The sequence below is a fragment of the Syngnathus floridae genome, chromosome 5, assembly GCF_059516105.1.
Source record: "Syngnathus floridae isolate MCC-2025c chromosome 5, RoL_Sflo_1.0, whole genome shotgun sequence".
Lineage (NCBI taxonomy): Eukaryota > Metazoa > Chordata > Actinopteri > Syngnathiformes > Syngnathidae > Syngnathus > Syngnathus floridae.
Window position 1 is genome coordinate 13558133 of NC_142417.1, and position 20972 is coordinate 13579104.

Genomic DNA, 20972 nt, shown 5'->3' on the forward strand with positions numbered 1-20972 from the left:
CCATGGGGAAATTACTATATAACTTAAAATAAAAATAACAGCATATTTCTTTTTGACCATTGTCAAATATTACTGAGTGTCCCAGAATTTATTTTTTATTCATTACAAATTGTAAAAAATGGAAACGTTATGAATTAGAATGTGGACGATAAACTAAATCGAATAGTAATCGATTAACTATTTTAATAATGGAGCCATAGTTTGGGGATGTCATAGTGGTCAACTGGTTAGCCCATCCTCCTCACAGTGCTGAGGTTGTGGGCTTAATTCCGGGTCCGGTCTTCCTGCGTGGAGTTTGCATGTTCCTCAGAGTACTCCGGTTTCTTCCCGCATCCCCAAAACATGCACGGTAGCCTGCTTGACCACTTCAAATTCGCCATAGGTTTGAGTGTGAGTGCGAGTGGTTGTTCGTTTATGTGTGCCCAGCAATTGGCTGGCAATCATTCAGGGTATCCCTAAATCAGCTTGGATGGCTCCAGCGCGCCTGTGACCCTCGTGGGGAAAAAGCGATATAGGATTGTTAGAATTGTCCCCTGTTAGCCTCTCAGCTGTAATTATTCATTAATTTTTGTAGTCATTCAAATTGTGTTTCACTACAACAAGACATTTGCACACTTCTGCTTTTCCCACAGAAAACAATCGCACCAGTTTGGTGAGTAAGCTACAACATTAATCCCTAGTTTGTGATAATGCCTTATGGTGTGTGTGTGTATGTATATATATATATATATATATATATATATGTATATATATATATATATATGTGTGTGTGTGTATATATATCAAAGTCAAAGTCAGCTATACATGTGTATATATATATATATGTATATATATATGTATGTATATATATGTGTATATTATATACGTACACACACACACACACACACACACATATACACCGTAATTTTCGGACTATAAATCGCTCTGGAATATAATTCGCATTTTGGGGGCAATTTATTCGACGAAATCCCACACCTAGAACAGTCATGAACGAGCAACAACAGGCTAAACGATAGGTATGCTAATGTGACAAACACAAACGAAGAGCTGAGAACGGGCCTGGCGTAACATATAGAGTGATTAAGGACAACTATTACATAAATAACAGGTTTATAAAACCATTGGTGTCACTCCAATTCATTAAATCCATCGATCGTTCGATACAATAGCAACAGGCTAAACAATAGGCATGCTAACGTGACAAACACAAACGAAGAGCTGAGAATGGGCCTGACGTAACAGTTATTAAAGAAAACTATTACATAAATAACACGTTTATAAAACCATCACTCCAATTCATTAAATCCATCGATCGTTCTTTGTCAACAATGGCGCTTGCACTTCAAAGTGTTCCACAGGCCCATATAACAATAGATAAACTATTTCAAATAACTATAATATAAGCAATAATATTATCAAACCATCCGTGCACTTTAAATCATTAAATCCATCGATCAAATTCCTCGTCCATTGTCAACAACGCCGCTCGTGCGCCCTGACGTCAGCCTCGTCTTTATTCCACAGATCTAGTATATAAATATATTGTAGCGTTAACAAAGTACAGGGAAAGACGTGGGTTTGGTAAACGGGTCTTTATTTAACAAAACAAACTTCCAAGCGTGTGGCGGCGTGGACTTCCAGACACGAAAGTGGAAGAGAGCTCCATGGCATAGGACCGGGCGTGCGTAAAAGCCATGACCGAGCCCCATCCACCGTCCCCGGACAGCCACCCGGCCGAGCGCCGGCCCCCGACTTCTATCCACGGAGGTGAAAGAGAGCTCCGAAGAGTAGGACCGGGCGTGAAATAAAAGCCATGTCCGAACCCCATCCACCGTCCCTGGGCAGCCACCCAGCCGAGCGCTGGCCCCAGACTTCCATCCACGGAGCTGAAAGAAAGCTCCGTACGTGCGTAAAAGCCATAATAGTTTTTCAAACCTTCTGTGTCACTCCAAATCCTTAAATCCTTCAAACTCTTCTTCCTCCGTGTCACTTAGAAACAAATGCTGGTAGTACGTGGCTTTTTTGTAAACAACTGCCGCGCCACGCCGCGTCGTGCTGCTGACGTCACTTGAAATTCAAATTACAGTAATCCCTTGCTACATTGCGGTTCGTTTATCGCGGTTTCTTTTTTTGGGGGGAAAATTTTTGAAAAAAAACCCAAGTCTCTCCTTATTATAAGTTGCTCCCCCCACCCAAACTATGAAAAAAAAAAAACGCGATTTATAGTCCAAAAATTACGGTACTTATTTTTAATGCCGAAACAATCATGCACGAAAGTTATTTGCACGTGATTCTACCCTATTCGTCAAAAATATTCAAAAATGTGTTAACACATTTTGATCATGCGCACTATCTGTATTGTCAGAATGAAGTAAGTATTTGAAAGTATCCATTTGTACCACCCCTCTCTCTTCAATGTACAATGTGTAACCTGTAGATTTGTGCACACCCCACAAATGTGACTGAAGTCTAGCCATATTTTCAGATTGTGGGAATTTCTTGACATGAATTACTTAAAGAAAATGTATTGCACTTTAAATGTGAATTTACCTTGCACTGTGGCTCCCGAAGTTGTACATTAGTCATCAATGACATGTAAATGACTCATGCAAGCTACTTTGAAGGAGCATGTTTTTGCATATCGTACTTAAAAAATGTTGTATTCCGTATATAAAAAATTGTATGAAAGTAATTTAATCCGAATACAGTGCTCATAAAGACAGTGCAAAGAGAATATAAATAAATACAATTTCATTATCTAAAATAGTAGGTTTAGCAATACCGTATTTTCCGGACTATAAGTCGCTCTGGAAAACAATTCGCACCAGCCATAAAATGCATAATAAAGAAGAAAAAAACATAAGTCGCACCGGAGTACAAGTAGCATTTTTGGGGGAACTTTATTTGACAAAATCCAACACCAAGAACAGACATGAATAGGCAACAACAGGCTAAATGATACGGTGTGCTAACGTTACATAAACACAAACGAGGAAGTGAGAACGTGCTTGACGTAACATAACGGTTATTCAAATAACTATAACATAACAAGTTCATCAAACTATCCGTGTCACTCCAAATCATTAAATCCATTGAAATCTTCGTCCTCTGTGTAAACAACACTGCTGCTGACTCCGGAAGTACATGTGGCACTGTCTGCCGCACGGCAACGGCTTCCCCCTTTCACTCAATGTTTGCAACAAGGGAACCAATTTTCACAGATTACCTATTTTACTTACTTTGGCACAAGTGTTGGCGAGCTAAATGATGTGCGTGCATTTGCCATTCTGTTTTATGATTTTGAGTTTCATATCGATAGTCTTAGGAGACATACCATAATTGCCGGACTATAAGCCGCACCGGATTATAAACCGCACCTGCTAAAATTCAGGGATATTTCAGTTTTTTTCTTACATAAGCCGCACTGGACTATAAACCGCACGTGCACGCGAGTTTTTTACAAAGAAAGACAGTACATAGAAAGCCTTTTTAACATTTTAATAACATACTTGAACATGTCTTTCTAAACATTGCCTGTGACACAGCAGTAGTACCGCAGCAACGCGGAAGTGTGCACGCGAGTTATTAGCAAAGAAGGACTGGACACAACGTTTTTTTTAAAGCTTTGATAACATACCTTAACATTTCTTTCCAAACACTGCCTGTGACGCGGCAGTAATACCGCAGCAACACGGAAGTAACACAGCAAAGTCACTGAGACGCGGCAGTAACACAGCAGCAACACAGCAGCAACACGGTAGCACAGCACTAACAGGGCTGGTTAAAAAAAAACATACCAGTAAAAGTAAAAAAAGAGCCGTCTTCATCTTCCTCCTGTGCACTGAAACCATCGAAGTCTTCCTCCTTAGTGTCCGATTGGAATAGCGTTAGATATCCTTCGCCTCACACTTTCTCAGTCTCTCTTTCGTCGTCGCTTTTATGCATTTCTTCGAGTGTGAAGAGGGTCTGTTCATGCTAATCTTATTCATGCACAAAGCGCTAAATTACATTAAACTAGCGAGCGACACGTATAGCTTAAAAGCGGCATCATATGCATTTCTTCTGTCCCCCATAATGATGGTTTGTGTATAAAAGCTTCCTGTCTTTGTGTGAGCGCGGGTGTGTGCGTGATGCGCGAGACGATCAAAACATAAACTAGCAAGTCTTCTTCGGCGCATTATCTCATCTTCGTCTGTCTCGCTCTTGCTTCCTGCTAGAGCCCCCCCCTGGAGACCGGAGGCCGTAAAAATCCATAAGTACGCTCCAGAGTAGACACAAGATAATGTCATCAACATCGACTGCCTTTGGCTTAAAAGCGGTATCATATGCATTTCTTTTGTCCCCCATGATGACGGTTTATGTATAAAGGCTTCCTTTCAGTAGTGTCCGTCTTGATCGCGTTCTGCGTGATGCGCAAAATGTAAACACAAACTAGCGCGTCTTCTTCGGCGCATTATCTCTTCTTCGCCTGTCTCGCTCTTGCGTCCTGCTAGAGCGCCCCCTGGAGGCCGGAGGCCGTTAAAATCCATAAGTACGCCGCGCCGCCGTTTAAGGTTCAAGGCCAGATCCGGCCCGCCACATCATTCTATGTGGCCCGCGAAGACAAATTGTGCATCAAATTCGTGTGTCATCACTAGAATTGAAAATTGTCTTCACTTTTAATATCTTTTTTTTTTTAAATATTTGACCAGTTTTTACTCGTCTGATTTGAAAACGAGTTATTTGTCAGTTTGTTTTGTAGCTTTTACTGTATATAATAGTGTTAAGAATAAAAGTGATCAAGTCATCACAAAAATCACGAAAAAAATCTTATATAAACCGCATCTGACTATAAGCCGCAGGGTCCAAAATTTTGGGAAAAAGTCGCGGCTTATAGTCCGGAAATTACGGTACTCGATTACACTACTTTGGAAGTCGAAAATTTGTTCATAAGTAGATGCAAAAAATCTGTTTGTACCTCGAAAGTAAGCCCATATAGGCGTTAGTAAGTAGAGATGCCACTGTGGAGAGATATTTAAAACAGATAGGGGATCATGCCAGGGTGCTTTGTTTTCTTTTTATATCTATATATGTAGTTTTAATATCTCAGCGGTCTGGTGCTAAGTGCTCCGAAGACTGGTTGCAGATCACAATAGCAGTTGGGCCTAAGCCCCAGTAAAGCTTTATATACCTAACAACGCCTCTGCCTTAGCTGATACACTGTTTGGAGAAAAAAAAACCTTACTGTTTTTCCACAACCCAGAGTTGGCAAATATGCCTTTATCTATTGGGTTCCTTTAGTTCTAGATAAGAACCTTCATCCTATGTAACTATACTAATCATGTTTTTCTGTTACGGTTCTGGTTTATGTAATTGTATTTCTGTACTGTTCTCTCTCGCTATCCCCTCAAAAAAGCTGACCTGTAAGGCTGCATTTTCAATAAAATACTACAAACAAGAACAAAAAAAAGTTAAACTTTTGTGAAACATGCAGAGGTACATAAGACTTTCCATAATAAAATTACAAATATAACGTATTTACATCTTGTAAGACTTCAATGCAAATAAACACCAATGATGAGGCACGTGTGGCTATACTTTTTATTTTATTTTTAGAAGTACACAGTGGCGCATATTGTATTACAATTTGAACTCGAGTAAAATTTGCATTGCACCCACTGTATGTGTGTAACATGAAGGTTATTATTCATCCCAACAGAAGATGGCGTCTGACTGACGTGTTTATGCTTAATCGGGCCTTAATGTCTTGTAGCGCATTGTTTTTATACACGACTCTGGAAATATGAATAGGCTTGCCGAGCATTTAATCCCTGTATGATATCCTGAAAATGGGTGTTGCTGTGTGACCGTGTCAGACTGAACAGGCGTGGCAGTGGGCTGGTCCACGACGCAGTCGGCAATGAAAAGCTTCATGGGGCCACTCACTTGCCATCTTACACTCTGACAAAGAAACGTCGCAAACATATTTTGCAGCTGACCACGTCTGCCTGCTTTGACGGCGAGAATTTGTGTTTTGCAGCCATACAGTGGACGCGGCACTGAGGTCAGTCGACTACCATCTCATTTTTTTAATGCGTTCATCCTCTTCATACTGTGCGGTATTGGGCGTTGTGCTGCAGGCACCCTTGCGCGTGCACGAGGCGTCGTGTGAGCGTTTCGCTCTTGGTTGAAGTATAGCCAAAATGGAAAACGCGCTCGAAAAGAATTGCATCCTTCCTTTGTGCATTGTGCTTCTTCTGTTGTTCACCCCTAATAGCCCGAAGTAGTTCAACTATATCCTTGCAATCGCATTTCGTCTTTTCTATTTGCATGCACCGTGCTTTCCTTGTTAATTTGTCACGCACTTCATTTTCCTGACAACACAAGGCGAACAGCCCACATGAGCAATCGCTGCGTCGTCGCTGTCGGCCTCCACATACGTACATATTGCAGGAGTCCATTAGTGTATCATTGGCTCGGCTGGTGCTGATGCTGCGTTGCGTGTGAGTGTTGCTAGGCAGCCATGTAACGTGCGGCCCACAAGGGAATGTTAGAGTATGAGGGTGTTTTGGAGCTATTGCTCACTCCCAGTGAGAAGTTGATACATATGAGCTTGTTCATATGACAATTGAAACAACTGCTGCAAGATTGCATGTGCACTGTATACAGTACGTTCAACATTGTCTGTACCACACTGTACAAAAATATGCTAAACTGTCCTAAGGTGTCAAATGGTGAGTGCAAATGGTTTGTGTGCCCTGCAGTTTTATGCAGGGAGTCCAGGGTGTACCCCGCCTCTCATCCAGTTGCCTGGGATAGTTTCATGCACACCAGCGGCAGCATGGTTGGAGTCTGTCTGGTGGCGTTGCTTGTTAAGTTTCCGATATGAGTGTACTTTGACAATATAGCAATATTCTGTAGCACCATCCCGCTTGTGAAATTTTGCACTCTACCCTCCACAGTACGGTATTGCACCCGAGGCAACCTCTTTATCTGCCCCAGTTCACCCTATGACACCAAAGAAGGCAAGGCAGCTTCATTTATGTAGCACATCTGATTTGTCACACAACCCAAGACAGCACCTACACACGCAAACGCTAACAACATCCACGAGCAAAGCAATATAAGCAAAAGCAGCTTAGCAAAATTGCTAATAGTATGTCTTTTTAGTAGTATAGTAGGCCTTTTTGCATGTGTGCGTGGCATAAAAGCTGGTACACTTTAATTTTTGTACAATTTTTCTCTTGTTTACTGTATTTGGGATTTAGGACAGTGCTGAGCCTTTCTGGCCATTCTGTGCCCCACTGATGTAAAGTTATCTTATTTCATTCATTAACGTGAAAACAGTGTGCACTGAACACTCTGAGTCATTGTAGTCATTATTCAAGTTTAATAACAAAGACTGTGTGCCTCAACGGTGCTGAATCTGAAGGAACCGTTTTCACTGGCCTGTGTTCACTCCCACAATGATACAAACGCCTCTTTCTATCTGTGCCTGTCTATGAAAATACCAAAAGAAAGAAAAATCCACTTGTGCGCAGTTACTGCACAGTTTGCGCGAGACTGCACTTGGTAAGAAAATAGGGATCATTGTGTCTAGTACTGTAACGTGTACTTTTCTCCATCAATTTTACACCCCTTCTACTCATTAGGTTAAACTGGATGTATGTATGGCTGCTGATGGGGCTTCACCCTGGACTGAGCACCAGTCCATAAATTGTGCTTTCCTTCTATGCTATCTGATCAAGAGGGCTTTAGGACTACCTAGTCAATCATCAATCCAGGTTAAATTAAGTTTTTCCAGAAATAGTTAGGTCAGAAAATGTACTTTCTTTGTTTCCCTGCTTTGATGATCATTGAGTTATTATTTCAAGTACATTGATAGATTCACAATACAGCATTCAGATTCATTCTGGTTGTAGCCTAATGAAAGTGGAGCCAAGGAAAATCAATAGAAAACTACTTAAGGTCATTATTCCAATGGATGTTGGTGCTCCCAAAACCACTGCGCGTTTACGGTACAGTCGAGACATGCATGTGCATGTCAAATTGAGCACCATAATGGATTTCCGGGAAACTTGATGGTTGGACTGTCTTTGTGTTGTTAGTAAATCCATGTCAGGCTCTCCTTAGCCAATTATGTGTAAGTTGCAAAGACTGTTTTGTATAGCTACACAGTAAGCAACTGACATACTATGCAAATACTGTTATTAAGCTTGGGTGTGGGGTGTTCTGGGACCTTATCTGCTCCTTGCAGCACTGTGTGTGAATATGTGTGAATACACAGTTGGGAAGAGGCACCAGATGTTTTTTTTTTCAAAGATCGTCAAGGTAATTTGTCTCTTTTTACCAGTACCCGATCTTACTTGTAATTTAACTTATGGTTCTGATGGTGATGTCTGCATGTGAGCTCATAGCACTTGTGCACCATGTTTCCTTCTGCCCCACAGTGCCTCTTTGGTTGGGTAGGTTTCTTTTGAATGTTTGTTGGAAATAAATTACCTTGCTTGTTAATCGATTTAGGTTATTGCTCAGACATGAGAGCAACAACAAAAATCACATAATCGTAAGTGGCCTATATCGTAACTGGGGTCAAATGTAAACACTTTGTTTTTGTGTCTGCTGAGTTTGTGCCTATCTGTGTGGGGAGTTCATGTCTCTTGGGGTAATTTGGCTTCCTCCCACAGTTCAAAATCATGTATGACACTATATTAGATCAACTGAGCACTTTAAATTGAAGATAGTAAACATTCACCCTAATTAGTCTTTTGTGTACTGTGTGAACACCATAATGTTTTTGATTATACTATGTTCAACAGTTGACTTCGACTGAACCGTGGTTGTAACGCACCAACTCTGAAAGATGAGCAAGTCTCCGACCCCAATGGAAACCCCAGTGCAACGGAGCCCCAGCAATGGGGTCCCTGAAAGCCTCCAGTCTCCTCAGCATTCAACTCCTGGCTCTGAACCGCAATTTAAGAAACACATCTCCAGCCTTCTTCAGAGTCCGGTGAGATCACGCTGCTCTACATGCATCCAGCATAATAAAATATAAACATAAACACTTCTTTGGCTTGTCCACAGAGGGATAAAATGATGAAGCCCTAACTCTGTCAGAAAATCAATTTGATCTCAAGTATCACGTTTATGCTGATGCAGCACAAATGATATATTCTCTGTGAGCACTCTTTGTGGTGCTTGTGCATGCTAAATGACTGAAATGTATCATAAATTAAATGTGCAAATCAAGATCGTTCTTAATGTTTTTAACTGATGTGTCATCTGTAATACTCAATGTGAAATTCCATGATTGAGTAAAACTATAGAACATTGTAATCTGTCGCGGTATACTGAGAACATGCCTTTGTGTGTGCGTGTGTGTGTGTGCGCGCAGTCATTCAAGGAGGAGCTGGATACGCTTATCCAGGAACAGATGAAGAAGGGTGGTAGCTCTTCAAACCTTTGGGCACTCAGGCAATTGGCTGACTACATGGCCTTGCACGGCTCACCTGCAACCCTACCAGTCTCCCCATCTAGTATGTAAAAATTATGATGGTGCAAATTCTGGAATTTTCCTAACTATTGCTGTCCTAAATCAATTGTTCAATATCCTATTAGCTGCCAACAACTGCCAAAGACAGGTATTCAATAGGCGTGTATTGATTTCGTACCAGTTAAGGGCACACAATCAATATGCCCTCTTAAAGACCTGTTTGATTTATTCAAGGAAGCAATATAGTATGTACAAGTAAAATAGAACATCTCTAAAACTCTGGAAGTCTGGATAAAAATGCAGATCGGGGTTCTTATTTTCTGTTTTTACCAGTTGTGTTTCAATATAGTCATTATTCCGTCTGATCAATTTTGTCATTCTTCTTAAATGAGATAGCAGCATATTAAATTTGCATACAAACAGAAGAGCGAGCAAAAATACAGCACTCTTAGATTTTCTTATTTTATTTTATTTTTTGGTTCAAGGATTTTTATTTATTCATGTTCTGGCATGAAATGGTATCATCCAGTCGAGCCCCCGAATTAAAAATGGTATGGCCCCGTTATGTCATGCTATCCTTGGTGTACATCACAATGTCGTTTGTGTTTTTTCATTTCATTTTAGTTCTGCTAGCCTTATGGTTGGTACACAAGGAAGTTTCTGTTAACAATCCATTTTCATGGTTTTTTTTTTGTGTATGCTCATTGTGCTTAAATTGCTTCAGGTAAGACCCAGCATGTGTTTATCAATGTGCCCGTCCCCATATTACAAAAAATTAACGTGCTCTGCAGAGGAGACATTTCTGAAGGCCTAAAGTCACAATATTTCTATGTGTAGCTTTTTTTTCTGACAGTTTCTCATTGTCTGAATTTCTTTTTCCACTGCACAGACATGATGATGGTAACACCCATTAATGACCTCCAAGGCTGGGATCCTGGCAGCATGGTCAAAGGAGAGCGGCTAATGCGCTGCAAGCTTGCCAGCGTGCATCGTCTTTTTGATCTCTATGGATGGGCTCAGATCAGTCACACCTGTCTCACTGTTTGTTTATTTTTATTTACATACTATGCCGAAACACTGCCAATTGCACCAATTTCCACTTCCAGTGATGTTGGCATACATGATTTGTCTTGTTTTGGTTTTTTTTCTTTTGACAGCTGCGTGTTAGCAAAGAACAGGAACACTTCTTGGTGCTACCAGATGGCCTAGCCTGCAGCGAGGTTACTGGATCAAGCCTGGTTAGTAGTATAGCCTATTCCAAAAACCAGACGTCCTCCAGAGAGTAAAGTTCAAACATGATAGTTGTATAGTTAATTGCCCTTGTGTTGTTGGGTAAACCAAAATGTTATGGTATTTAAATGTTCCTCATGTTTGAATAGTACAGCAGACCTGGATAAATGCATGTATTGATTCTTAGTTGATTTTATGTCATAATATCTCGATTAGTCTGTATAAACACGTACTATCGGTGATGTGATTTTCAGGTAAAGGTGAATATCTTGGGTGAAATGGTGGAGAAGGGCAGTACAAACCTTGTTGTGGACTCAGAGAAGTTTAGCCTGCACTCAGCCATCTATTCGGCCCGACCAGATGCCCGCTGCCTACTTCACCTCCACACACCGGCCACAGCAGCAGTAAGTCATCCTGGGATGTCATCAGCGGATTATTTAGCCTGGCAAGCCAGACCAATGTCTGTTGTGTCATGTTTGTTATTTTTGTGTTTTGTTTCTTATTTGTTTAATGTTGTCCTCATTGAAAAAATTGCGATTTTATTTAAAAATAAGGACATTTCTTAGTGACCCCAAACATTTGAACGGTAGTGTACTGCTTGGCTGTTGATTAGTGCAAAGTTCTACTAATTTGATAGATAATTCAGTGATGATCTACTTATGTGGTCCTACTTAGTACCTGTGGCAGCAGACGCTAGCTTGTGCTGTGAGACGTGACTACAAAAATTCCACAAAAGACTTATTAGAACAGCTGACATTTATTCTGGATGAATCAGAGGTACTGGTGGTGATGGGTGACTGACTTCCATTCAAAATGAGTTTGAATCCCTAATTATATTAAGGTTGTGCACCTCTGCAACCGTGTTACCTGAGCTATTTTTAAAAAAAAAAAAAAAAATGACTTGAACTGGTTAGAGGTTAACTAATAAAGTGGAACTTTTGATTTTGTATTTTCAAGTTATTTATCTTGGTCTCATTGTCATGTATTTCAAAAATCTACCCTTTGAAATAATAGTAGAGCTTTTATTTCCACTGTAGCCTCCTTTCACTTCCTTTGCTAATAGGTGTATTAACTGTTTTGATTGTGTTAACAGACAAAAATACATAAGATACTGGAAATACTTAATAGTGTTTTCTTAATTGTACGAATATTTTGGTGATGTATGTTGTTGTTGTTTTTTTTTTGCTTGAGCATCTGTGCAAATGTTAATGCACGTGTGTGTCTGTGTATAGTCTAACAATATACTGTACCGTATTATCCAGGCTATAAACTGCTACCTTGTGCACAAGCTTTGAACCCTGTGGCTCATTGTCCAGTGCAGCTTATCTATGGATTTTCCATGATTTTTATGTATTTATATTTGGGTGGGATTGATAGTCCAGAAATTATGGTACTTATTTTGTTCTGATCTTTCCCCAACAATGTCTGTCTTTAGGTCTCAGCTATGAAATGTGGCCTGCTGCCATTGTCCCATGAAGCCTTGCTGGTTGGGGATGTGGCCTATTATGAGTACAACGGAGTAATGGAGGTGGAGGAAGACCGTGTGGAGCTTCAGAAGAGCCTTGGACCCACTTGTAAGGTTAGGAGACTACAAAAGACTAATCACCACTCATTATAATCAGGTCTTGTGCTTTTCCTCATGGGTCGAAAGAATGAATACGTAATTAGTAAATGAAGCACAGCTCCAAGAGGAGCGCTTTTAACAATGTCATCTGATTGCATGTGAATGAACATCTAATTTGTCAGTGTTTTGATTTTTTTCTATTGTGGGTTTCAATTATATAAAGGTACTGGTGCTTAGAAATCATGGCATAGTGGCCCTGGGGGAGTCTGTGGAGGAGGCCTTCTATGCAATCTACCACATTCAAGCTGCCTGTCAAATCCAGGTACACACACGCACATGTACTTATTCACGTAGCAGCGTTTTCAAATGATTTAATTTGGTTGTTCACTTTACTAGGTTTCAGCTTTGTGTAGTGCCGGCGGTGAACAGAACCTGATCTTACTTGACCGGACCACCCATAAACCCAATCACGCTGGCACAGTGGGGTGGGCGGGCTCTACCTTTGGCCCAATGCAAAAGAGCCGCATTGGAGAACATGAGTTTGAAGCCCTCATGAGAACTCTAGATAATTTGGTAAGTCAGTTAAGAAAAATAACATCAGTGCCTCCCCAGTCATGAACCTCACCGCACGTCACTGTTGTATATATGACCATCGATACACACATTGTCACATAGACTTGGAAGAACTGCCTTCCTGTGTGGGTGTGGTCAAGACTATATAAGAGCAGGAACCATTTTGGGCAGATTAGACCTTCCGCATCTGGCAGATAAAAGCTCCACGGCCATGCGTCGATGTTTAAATAATTGAACTGAGTTTTTCCATGTTATTATGGACTCTTTCAATAGAGGAGCTGGAGCCCTCCTCTCCTTAGTTAAAGTGAACGAGCGATAAATAGATACATGTTCTTTTTTAGTTCTTTATAGTAGGGTGTTTTCCCTTATTTCTACATTGTGTTGTATTCATTTTTAACCACACAATGGTTAATAAAGCTAACTAAAACTTTTAGAAATGGAACTGATTAATTGGCTTTCCATTTATTTCAATGGGAAACATTACCTTGATTTATTAATGTTTCAGATTACGGATGGGATCATGGAAACCAACGAATTGATAACTTGAGGTTCCTTTACCCCTTGGTATCTTCCAGGGTTACCGTACAGGTTATGCCTACCGATTCCCTTTGCTGCTGGAAAGATCACGGTCACAAACACGAAAGGATATAGAGGTTCCTGCAACCGCCACAGCCTTTCATCAGTTCAACGATGATGGAGTTCCTTTGGGTCTCAAGCAGCACCCTTTTACCCATCGCCAGCAGCAGGAGAGAACTCGATGGCTCAACACTCCCAATACCTACCAAAAAGTCAGCCAGGAGCAAGCCAGTCCTGGACACCAGCGCAGTACTGTAAGGATGTATTGTTGGAAATGTGATTAGTTTGCAAAATACACTCAACTGGCTGCTCACATATGTTTGAGCCAGTGATCTTGTGCTGAACCTAATCTATGGAAATAAGGGTTGGGTGGAGACCTGACATGTTAGGTTGATGGTAAGGTGAACCGGACACAAATTCTAAGGCAAACATTTTTTTTAATCCTTGTTAGCATCCCATGTTCATAGTCAATTATATCTGTCTGAATCTGTCACTGATATCAACTGGACGTACTTGACGATAACCACCCGAGCAGTGTGAGGAGTCAAGTCGTGGTTCTCAGTCAGTCTGCTATTTTGCTCTTCTTATACCAATTTGTTGGCAAACCAGGGAAGGGCATTATTTTTTCCATATGTGGATATCTCATCATAGTTTCAGCAAATTTTCCAAAGCAGTGGAGATTTTTGCACAATTACTCAAGAAGTCATGCCTGTGTCTGATTGGTTATTTTTCCTCAGGTGCTGTGGTTTCTTGTAAATCACATTAGATGCACAAGATAAAACAAGAAAGGGCCTTTTTTTCACTGATCATTGTACTTATGTACAACAGTGTGGTCATACTAAGACTTTTAACAAATATACCCCCCAAAAATTAAATGACTCTTTGTAAAATTGCAAATAGTCCTCTTGGAAAAGGGTTGGGACCTGAAAAATTTTACAACGTTCATGATTTAAAAAAAAAAAAAATCTGGAAAGTGGGTGACGTTGCAGCAATTGTTATTATGAAAGTTTAAAATTCCATACAACACGCCCTAGGTAGTTTCCTTTTTAATTATTGATTTTTGATCAGTCAAAGGTGTATGCTACCTCTTTTTGTCAACTGAGGGACACTCCAGTATCCACACAACCGGACAGGACTAGGTGATGGGTGAATTGATGGAAAAAGAAAAGTGGATGGCTCTTTCATGCCATTGAGAGGAGCTAGTTCTCCCACTTTGTTTACCTCCTCCATCCCACCTCACCCAAGCCCTGCAATGCAGAGAAGGCTGACTCGAGTTTCGAGTATGCTGCAGTACAGTCTGCCCTCTAGTGGCAGAACAAATTATCACGTTCAAGAGGAACATTTAATACAATTTGAAAACTAACTGTTGTCTCTCTCCCTCAGTGGATGAAAACAGAAGAAGTGACACAAGCTGGTAGTACAGCGATCAAGATAGAAACCCCAAACCAGTTTGTGCCTCTTTTTACTAACCCTCGGGAAGTGATTGAGACACGAAACAAGGTACCTTGTCACTGTGAACACAGTTGTTCAATTACAGTATACAGTACTTGTTTTGCTCATTTTTGTCATCTCAGATTCGACAGCAGAATCGTCAAGACATGAAAACAGCAGGACCACAGTCTCAGGTCCTCGCCAGTGTGGTAACAGATGATAGTCCCCCGGTAAAATGAAGTATCTTCATACATACAGTTGTGTTCTTAATAACAGCCATTCATCCATCCAACAGAAACAAATAACCATTCACAATCACACCTATGGCAAATTTTGGTCAGTACGTTAACCTACCATGCATGTTTTTGGAATGTGGGAGGAAACCTGAGTACATACAGAAAACCCACACAGGCAGGGGGAAAACATGCAAACTCCACACGAGAAGGCCGGGGCCTGGAATCGAACCCATGACTTTGACATTGTGAGGCAGATGTGCTAACCAATGTTTCACTGTGCCGCCCTAATATAAATATAGTAGCAGTGTGTTTAAAAATGTGTGGAAAGCTCAAAATCATAATGTTTTTTACACAATTACATACCAAAATGTTAAGAAAAAAAGAATGACATTTGAGCAAATGAAATGTCCGGTCCAGCCCTGGTGCTACTTGATTTATATCTGTTATTGCAGAATGACAAATTGAATCTACACGTCTATTCTTTCTTTTTAAACTGGAACCTTTTGTTTAATTATCAAATTACTCAGACTCACAAGCATGCAGAGCATGCATGTTGAATCCTTTTTAAGGGTCCCCTACTGGTACATTATTTGCCATGTAATCTAATTGTCAACAATATCAGTGATTGATCTAGTTAGTCATTTTAAACTGCTATTATTTTGAACACACCTGTATCACCTTGCAAATCCTTGCTACAGTTAGTAGCTCAGATTTTTTTTCTTTTTTGTCATTTCATTCAGTCACCAGTCACCCCACCCCAAGTACCACCAGAGCCTGAAAGTCCCAACCCCTTTAATCAGCTCACAGACCAGGAGCTAGAGGACTACCGCATGGAAGTGCAAAAGAAACAAGATATCGGGACCAACGGTAGGTTGTCTTGACCAAACTATGTATGCTTCGTCCTATTTCAGGATAGACAATTGTTTTCAGGTAAACTAGAACTAAAGTTGTCATTCAGGGCTGAAATTACCTTGCTCATAATACAAAATGATGCCAAAAAAGCAAAGTATATTTTTTGCATTTTAGTTGTGGAACTCCATTGGCTATCTCAGCTGATTTGGTCAGTCGGAGGACACGTACTTAGTATTTATACTTAGTATAAATGAGCATTCACACGACCTAGCCGCTCTGTGAGATATGGGCTTTATTGGAACCTTATTCTTGGACAGACATGCAGCGAGTACATGCACTGTACTGTGCTTTTTAAAATTGAAAAATCATCTTTCTTTACTCTAAGCACTGTGAGGTGTTTTGTCAAACCCATGTTTTGTGTCTTCGTTTTGTGCCATATCTTCTACACCAGTGTTTCCCAACCTTTTTTCATCCACAGCACACATTTCTATTGGGGAAAACTCTCGAACTACTATTTACTCCAGGTTCTATATTAAAATTAGTTATGTTACGACGAAAGGCGTTGTGAAAGTGCTATATAAATAGTCATATTCCTATAACGTATATAGAGAGAATTGAATAATTGAATAAAAAGTAATATATATATTATTTAATTGTATTTCAGTTCTTTTAGATAGTGTAAGGAATAAATTATTGAAAGTGATTGTGATTAAAATTCAAAAGAATCAACATGACTGTGTTTACGGTTTTAAACTAGCTCTATAAATATTTCGACAATAAAAACAAAGTCACATTTAAAGACGCCCTGCTGTTCTGGTAGCAGCTGAGTGGTGATCACAGTGAAGGTGTCACGATTTGACTTTGTAGTTCATGTTGCTGAAAAATGCACAATCCGGGTTCTCCGGTTGAACTATATGCTGGGATTTCCTTTAGTCCGCACACGCACCACAGCCGTCAGAGGGTCACTGTTCTCAAAAGCACACAGCAGCACACACAAACTGAAAATGTACAGATGCAGCATAATCAGACTGACACATGTAATCTCAAGATTCTCCAATTCCCACGCACGCATGATTAGCAAGTGGGGGACTATGCCTTGCACTAACTGACCAGTGGTTTGGCCATCCTGTTTACATTGTGCTCCGTAATTAATGGAGGACAATTTTCCACAGCACAGCTGAACATGAACGTTAAAGCGCAAAGTGGCGAGGGATCACTGAATTATCTGTAGAGCAGTTTGACTGGCATGCAATCTGCAACAGATCAAGTGCTGGTGGGTGTTTGGAGATGATTTGGTCTTTGACCACCCTTTTGAACCACTTCCTGGTACGGTGGGGCAAAGGTCAAGGCAGGTCAAGTGCTGCCATTTTTGTCCTTAAACTTTGGTGTGATATCTTGGTGATAATCTATCGTAGACAACAATCACTATGGATGTCTGCCACACCCTTAATTATTTTCTTTCCCTCTCAGTTGCAGTTTCCCCATAGCTGAGCAATGACTACAGTCTGTTAGTGTGTAACTTTGTGCTTTGTGTAAGTAGGGCCGGAGGTGACAAATGACACTTCCCCTACTTCCTCCCCCACAAAGGGCTCTCTGCCCAATCACCCCACTCTTCCAGGTGAGGTTTTGGAGGTGCACTCACTGCCTGCCCTGCATGCCATGCACAGTGGCTATGTGACCCAGCTGCCTGCTGCAGTCTTCCATGAACAATTCTGATCGACTCTGCTCTGCTGCTTTTACCCGCCCATGCTTCAGATGGTCCCTGATGGCCATGTTACTCCTCATAGTGGTCACCAACCACCTCTGTGGTGTTTGATCCTAATTGGATAAAGTTCAGCATAAAAGAATATCATAAGCATGTGCGGTGTACGTTTAATTGGCTGTAAAGATAAAGTCAGTATATGCCATGAACAAATAGATTCTCACTATTCTAAATGTAACTCTGTACTGTACACTGGTATTGTATAATTCGTAAATGATTCATTCTGGTGACCTTGTGAAGTGATGGTGGCCACAGGCATAATCTTTTCTACATTTTTTTTTGTAATACTTAATACAAATGAAGTATTATATACTGGGGGCAGCTACTGCCTGCACCCAAAATGGTGACTACCCCCAGCAGAGCATACTGTAAAAGTTGGACTAGATTCCAACCAAGTAAATTTTGATGAAATTACAAAGTTTTTACAGTATATGGACCTCACGTTGACAATACTTTCCTGTTAACAGTTTTCATTTCAAGAACTGTTTCCCGTGATAGATCGTTGCAGTGGCAATATGTTTGTGGTTGTCTCAGGGGTGGAGCTACATGGTGGCCAGAGGTGGCTAGGGACACCCCTGGTCATTCTCCTGCCCTCCCCCCCGGCCATTCTCACACCAAGGGAAACATTTTGATATTTGTTATCTTTCTACCATTTTCATATGAATGCAGTATTCTTAGACCCTTCGATACTATCCTACAAGTTTTTTATTTTATTAACTGTCACAAATATTGAGCTTAATGCCAAAAACAAGAAAATTTGATTCTTAGTCACTATTAATCAAATTAATTACTTTCACACCACAGCAAGCAAACATAGCTGAAGAGTCATCGTTTACTATACCATCCACTGTCAAGATTTGACAAAATAAAATGCACACAAATACATACCAATTTTGCACATACACTCAGCACAGGAAGGAACAAATCTAAAGAAAAAGAACTGTGACACATTATGGGTTTCTTGTGGTATTGCTAATAAGATAGCTATGGAAGGAATGAGCACAGTAGGCAAACTGTCATTGGGTCATCTCTGATATAATAATATTGATTGGCTGTTAGCTAGTGAAATCAGCGCATGAAATAGAAGTGGATTATGAGTTCATACACAAAAGCAAAGACACGAGATAGAAAATTGCAGATCTAGTAAATTATATTCAGCAAAATTATGCTGTTTTTACTTAGACTTCTGAGTGGGATGGATGTTGTTCAAGATACTATGTGTGAATTTCATTTCAAGAAACCTTGACTATGGATGTTATGATAAGATGTGGTATGCTATGATATGGTGATAAGGCCAACCCTCATTGAGATGTTGTGTCACCCTGGCCACCCGACTGAAAAATGTCTAGCGACACCTCAGGGTCGTCTCATAGTATTCTCCACAGTCAAAGGGGGGGTATCACGTTTTAGCTGTCGTCTATTTTCTTTTAGAGGACATTTTGGCGCTAACTGTAAACAAGCCTGCACAGTCACTGATGGTTTACAGCTTTACATGTGTCTCAAGTCAAAATGTTTTGCTACCTAAGTCATCAGTGTTGATAGCGATCCATCTGTCCCTGTACCCACTGTGTCTCCTGTACCTGTGTCCCTCTGTGTCTGTCTGTCCTTTTCTGTGTTTATCGGCAAATGATTCATAGGGCACACCTCTGGTGCTTTGGTCTTGTCTCACTAGTAAGTATAGAAACTGCACACATCTCATGAAGTGCGCATGCCCATCTGCATTGAAAAGATGTACTTGTACGCCATTTGGCTTTGCCGCTCCAACAGCACTCAAGATTTTCTGTCTGGCTCCAAAAATGTTGCCCTTGTGCTTTCATTTTATGACAATCCTCGGTGCAGGAGACACAAAGACGGACTGCCCGGTCATACAGAACGGAGGTGAAGAGGAGAAGCAAGCTGAAGAACTAGAAAAAGGGATGAAGGCGCTTTCTACCAACGAATCCTCAACCCCTGCTGCTCTGCCTACCAAACCGCAGGATGGCACACCAGAAGGTTCGCCATCCAAGTCCCCGTCCAAGAAGAAGAAGAAGTTTAAGCCACCATCATTCCTGAAAAAGAGTAAGAAGCAGAAGGAAAAAGTTGAAACTTGAGTTGCATACCGTCAAACCTTGATGAAATATTGCTGTGAAATATTTCTTTGTACACACAGTGCAGTAACTCGGGTGGCGTTCACTGCAGGTCTTTCCAAACACAGTCAGTAACAAACCCATTTTCAAAAATGACAGTTTTATTGACTGTGGTCACTCTTTTGCTCTTACAAAAAAATATAATAATCTGGGTCAGCTCCAAGGCGCTACCACTGCTACCCATCACACATGCTCTGTATTTCTGTATTTCTCATGTTTATTAAGTCACCTACATTTGAAACCAACTTTACTGTAGAAGATATGATTCTCATTTTGCATATTGCATATATCATTTATATCATATATGACTACTCAGAATTGGTCCCTCAGTATCGTTAGAAAAGCACTTGATTGATCATAGCGTCTTGTAATTGTTTAGTTCTAAACATCACATTGATATTGCTGATGTAAATGTGAGCACATGTGCATTACATGTAGAAATGTATACGGATAGCTACTGATTGTGCTCTGAAAACTGTTTATTGCAAATCTACCAGTCTATAAACATTATAATAGGAATACAACAAAGATGAGCGCTGGGGGAAAAAATGACAGTCTTGCAAGAAAATAAAGGTGGCTATAAAATATGCTTGTAATCGCAGCTTAAAGACTCATAAATACACTGAAGGCACTAAAACATTCCACTTTCCCCATATTCCCGTGTATGTGTATGCAAAATACCTCCAAACAGTCAAATATGCTTTCTGTTTTAAGTCACTTGGTGCAAAACAAACGCTGATGCGATGTTTGCTCATAATTTTAATCATTTTATATTAGAATGTGTATGTGAATGTTGCAAGTCTACCATATATCTGTCATTAAAGTTTTATTTCAAATCAACTGAAATAAGTTATGAACATTGCCTGTCTGTCTTATGACTCTTTTCTTAACAAAATTAATGACTCATTTTTACAAGCAAAAGATGCTTTTTTTTTTAACATCTGCATGTTGTCATTGTTATAAATAATTTGTGTAACTTAAATATTACTAGTACTATTTCTGGTGAAGCACTAGATGATGGCAACATGTACAGTAGCTGAATTTTAGAAATGTTATCAGTAGTAGTACAGTTGTCAACTTATACACAGTTTTGCCACACTAAAAGCATGTAGTTATCCTGGTTGCATGCCAAAGTTGTACTACTAGTGAA

At 40.3% G+C, this 20972-nt stretch overlaps 1 protein-coding gene across 6 annotated transcripts; it reads left to right on the forward strand.

The window, feature by feature from the left end:
- The first annotated feature begins 5736 nt into the window (after positions 1-5736).
- Positions 5737-20684, forward strand: add2 (adducin 2 (beta)). 6 transcript variants are annotated; one of them, XM_088376598.1, is made up of 16 exons: positions 5737-6043; positions 8799-8989; positions 9374-9515; positions 10362-10513; positions 10630-10710; positions 10957-11106; positions 12138-12281; positions 12490-12588; positions 12663-12839; positions 13415-13669; positions 14799-14915; positions 14990-15076; positions 15823-15949; positions 17475-17552; positions 19334-19367; positions 19536-19649. In XM_088376598.1, coding segments are annotated over exons 2-16 (1791 nt in total). In that variant the 5' UTR covers positions 5737-6043; positions 8799-8842; the 3' UTR covers positions 19537-19649. The 6 variants fall into 6 exon arrangements, with proteins under 6 accessions (XP_088232724.1, XP_088232725.1, XP_088232720.1 ...); XM_088376595.1 differs by lacking the exons at positions 5737-6043; positions 19334-19367 and adding exons at positions 8255-8310; positions 8430-8444 and having other exon boundaries at positions 19536-20684; XM_088376599.1 differs by lacking the exon at positions 17475-17552 and having other exon boundaries at positions 5739-6043; positions 19536-19652.
- The last annotated feature ends 288 nt before the right edge of the window (positions 20685-20972 follow it).

Excerpts from the sequence above, each read along its gene's own strand:
- add2 (XM_088376594.1), top strand. The coding sequence starts at position 8,843 with ATGAGCAAGTCTCCGACCCCAATGGAAACCCCAGTGCAACGGAGCCCC. Across the intron at positions 9,516-10,361 it reads CCTACCAGTCTCCCCATCTA|ACATGATGATGGTAACACCC; the intron begins GTATGTAAAAAT and ends TCCACTGCACAG. Across the intron at positions 14,916-14,989 it reads TGATTGAGACACGAAACAAG|ATTCGACAGCAGAATCGTCA; the intron begins GTACCTTGTCAC and ends TTGTCATCTCAG.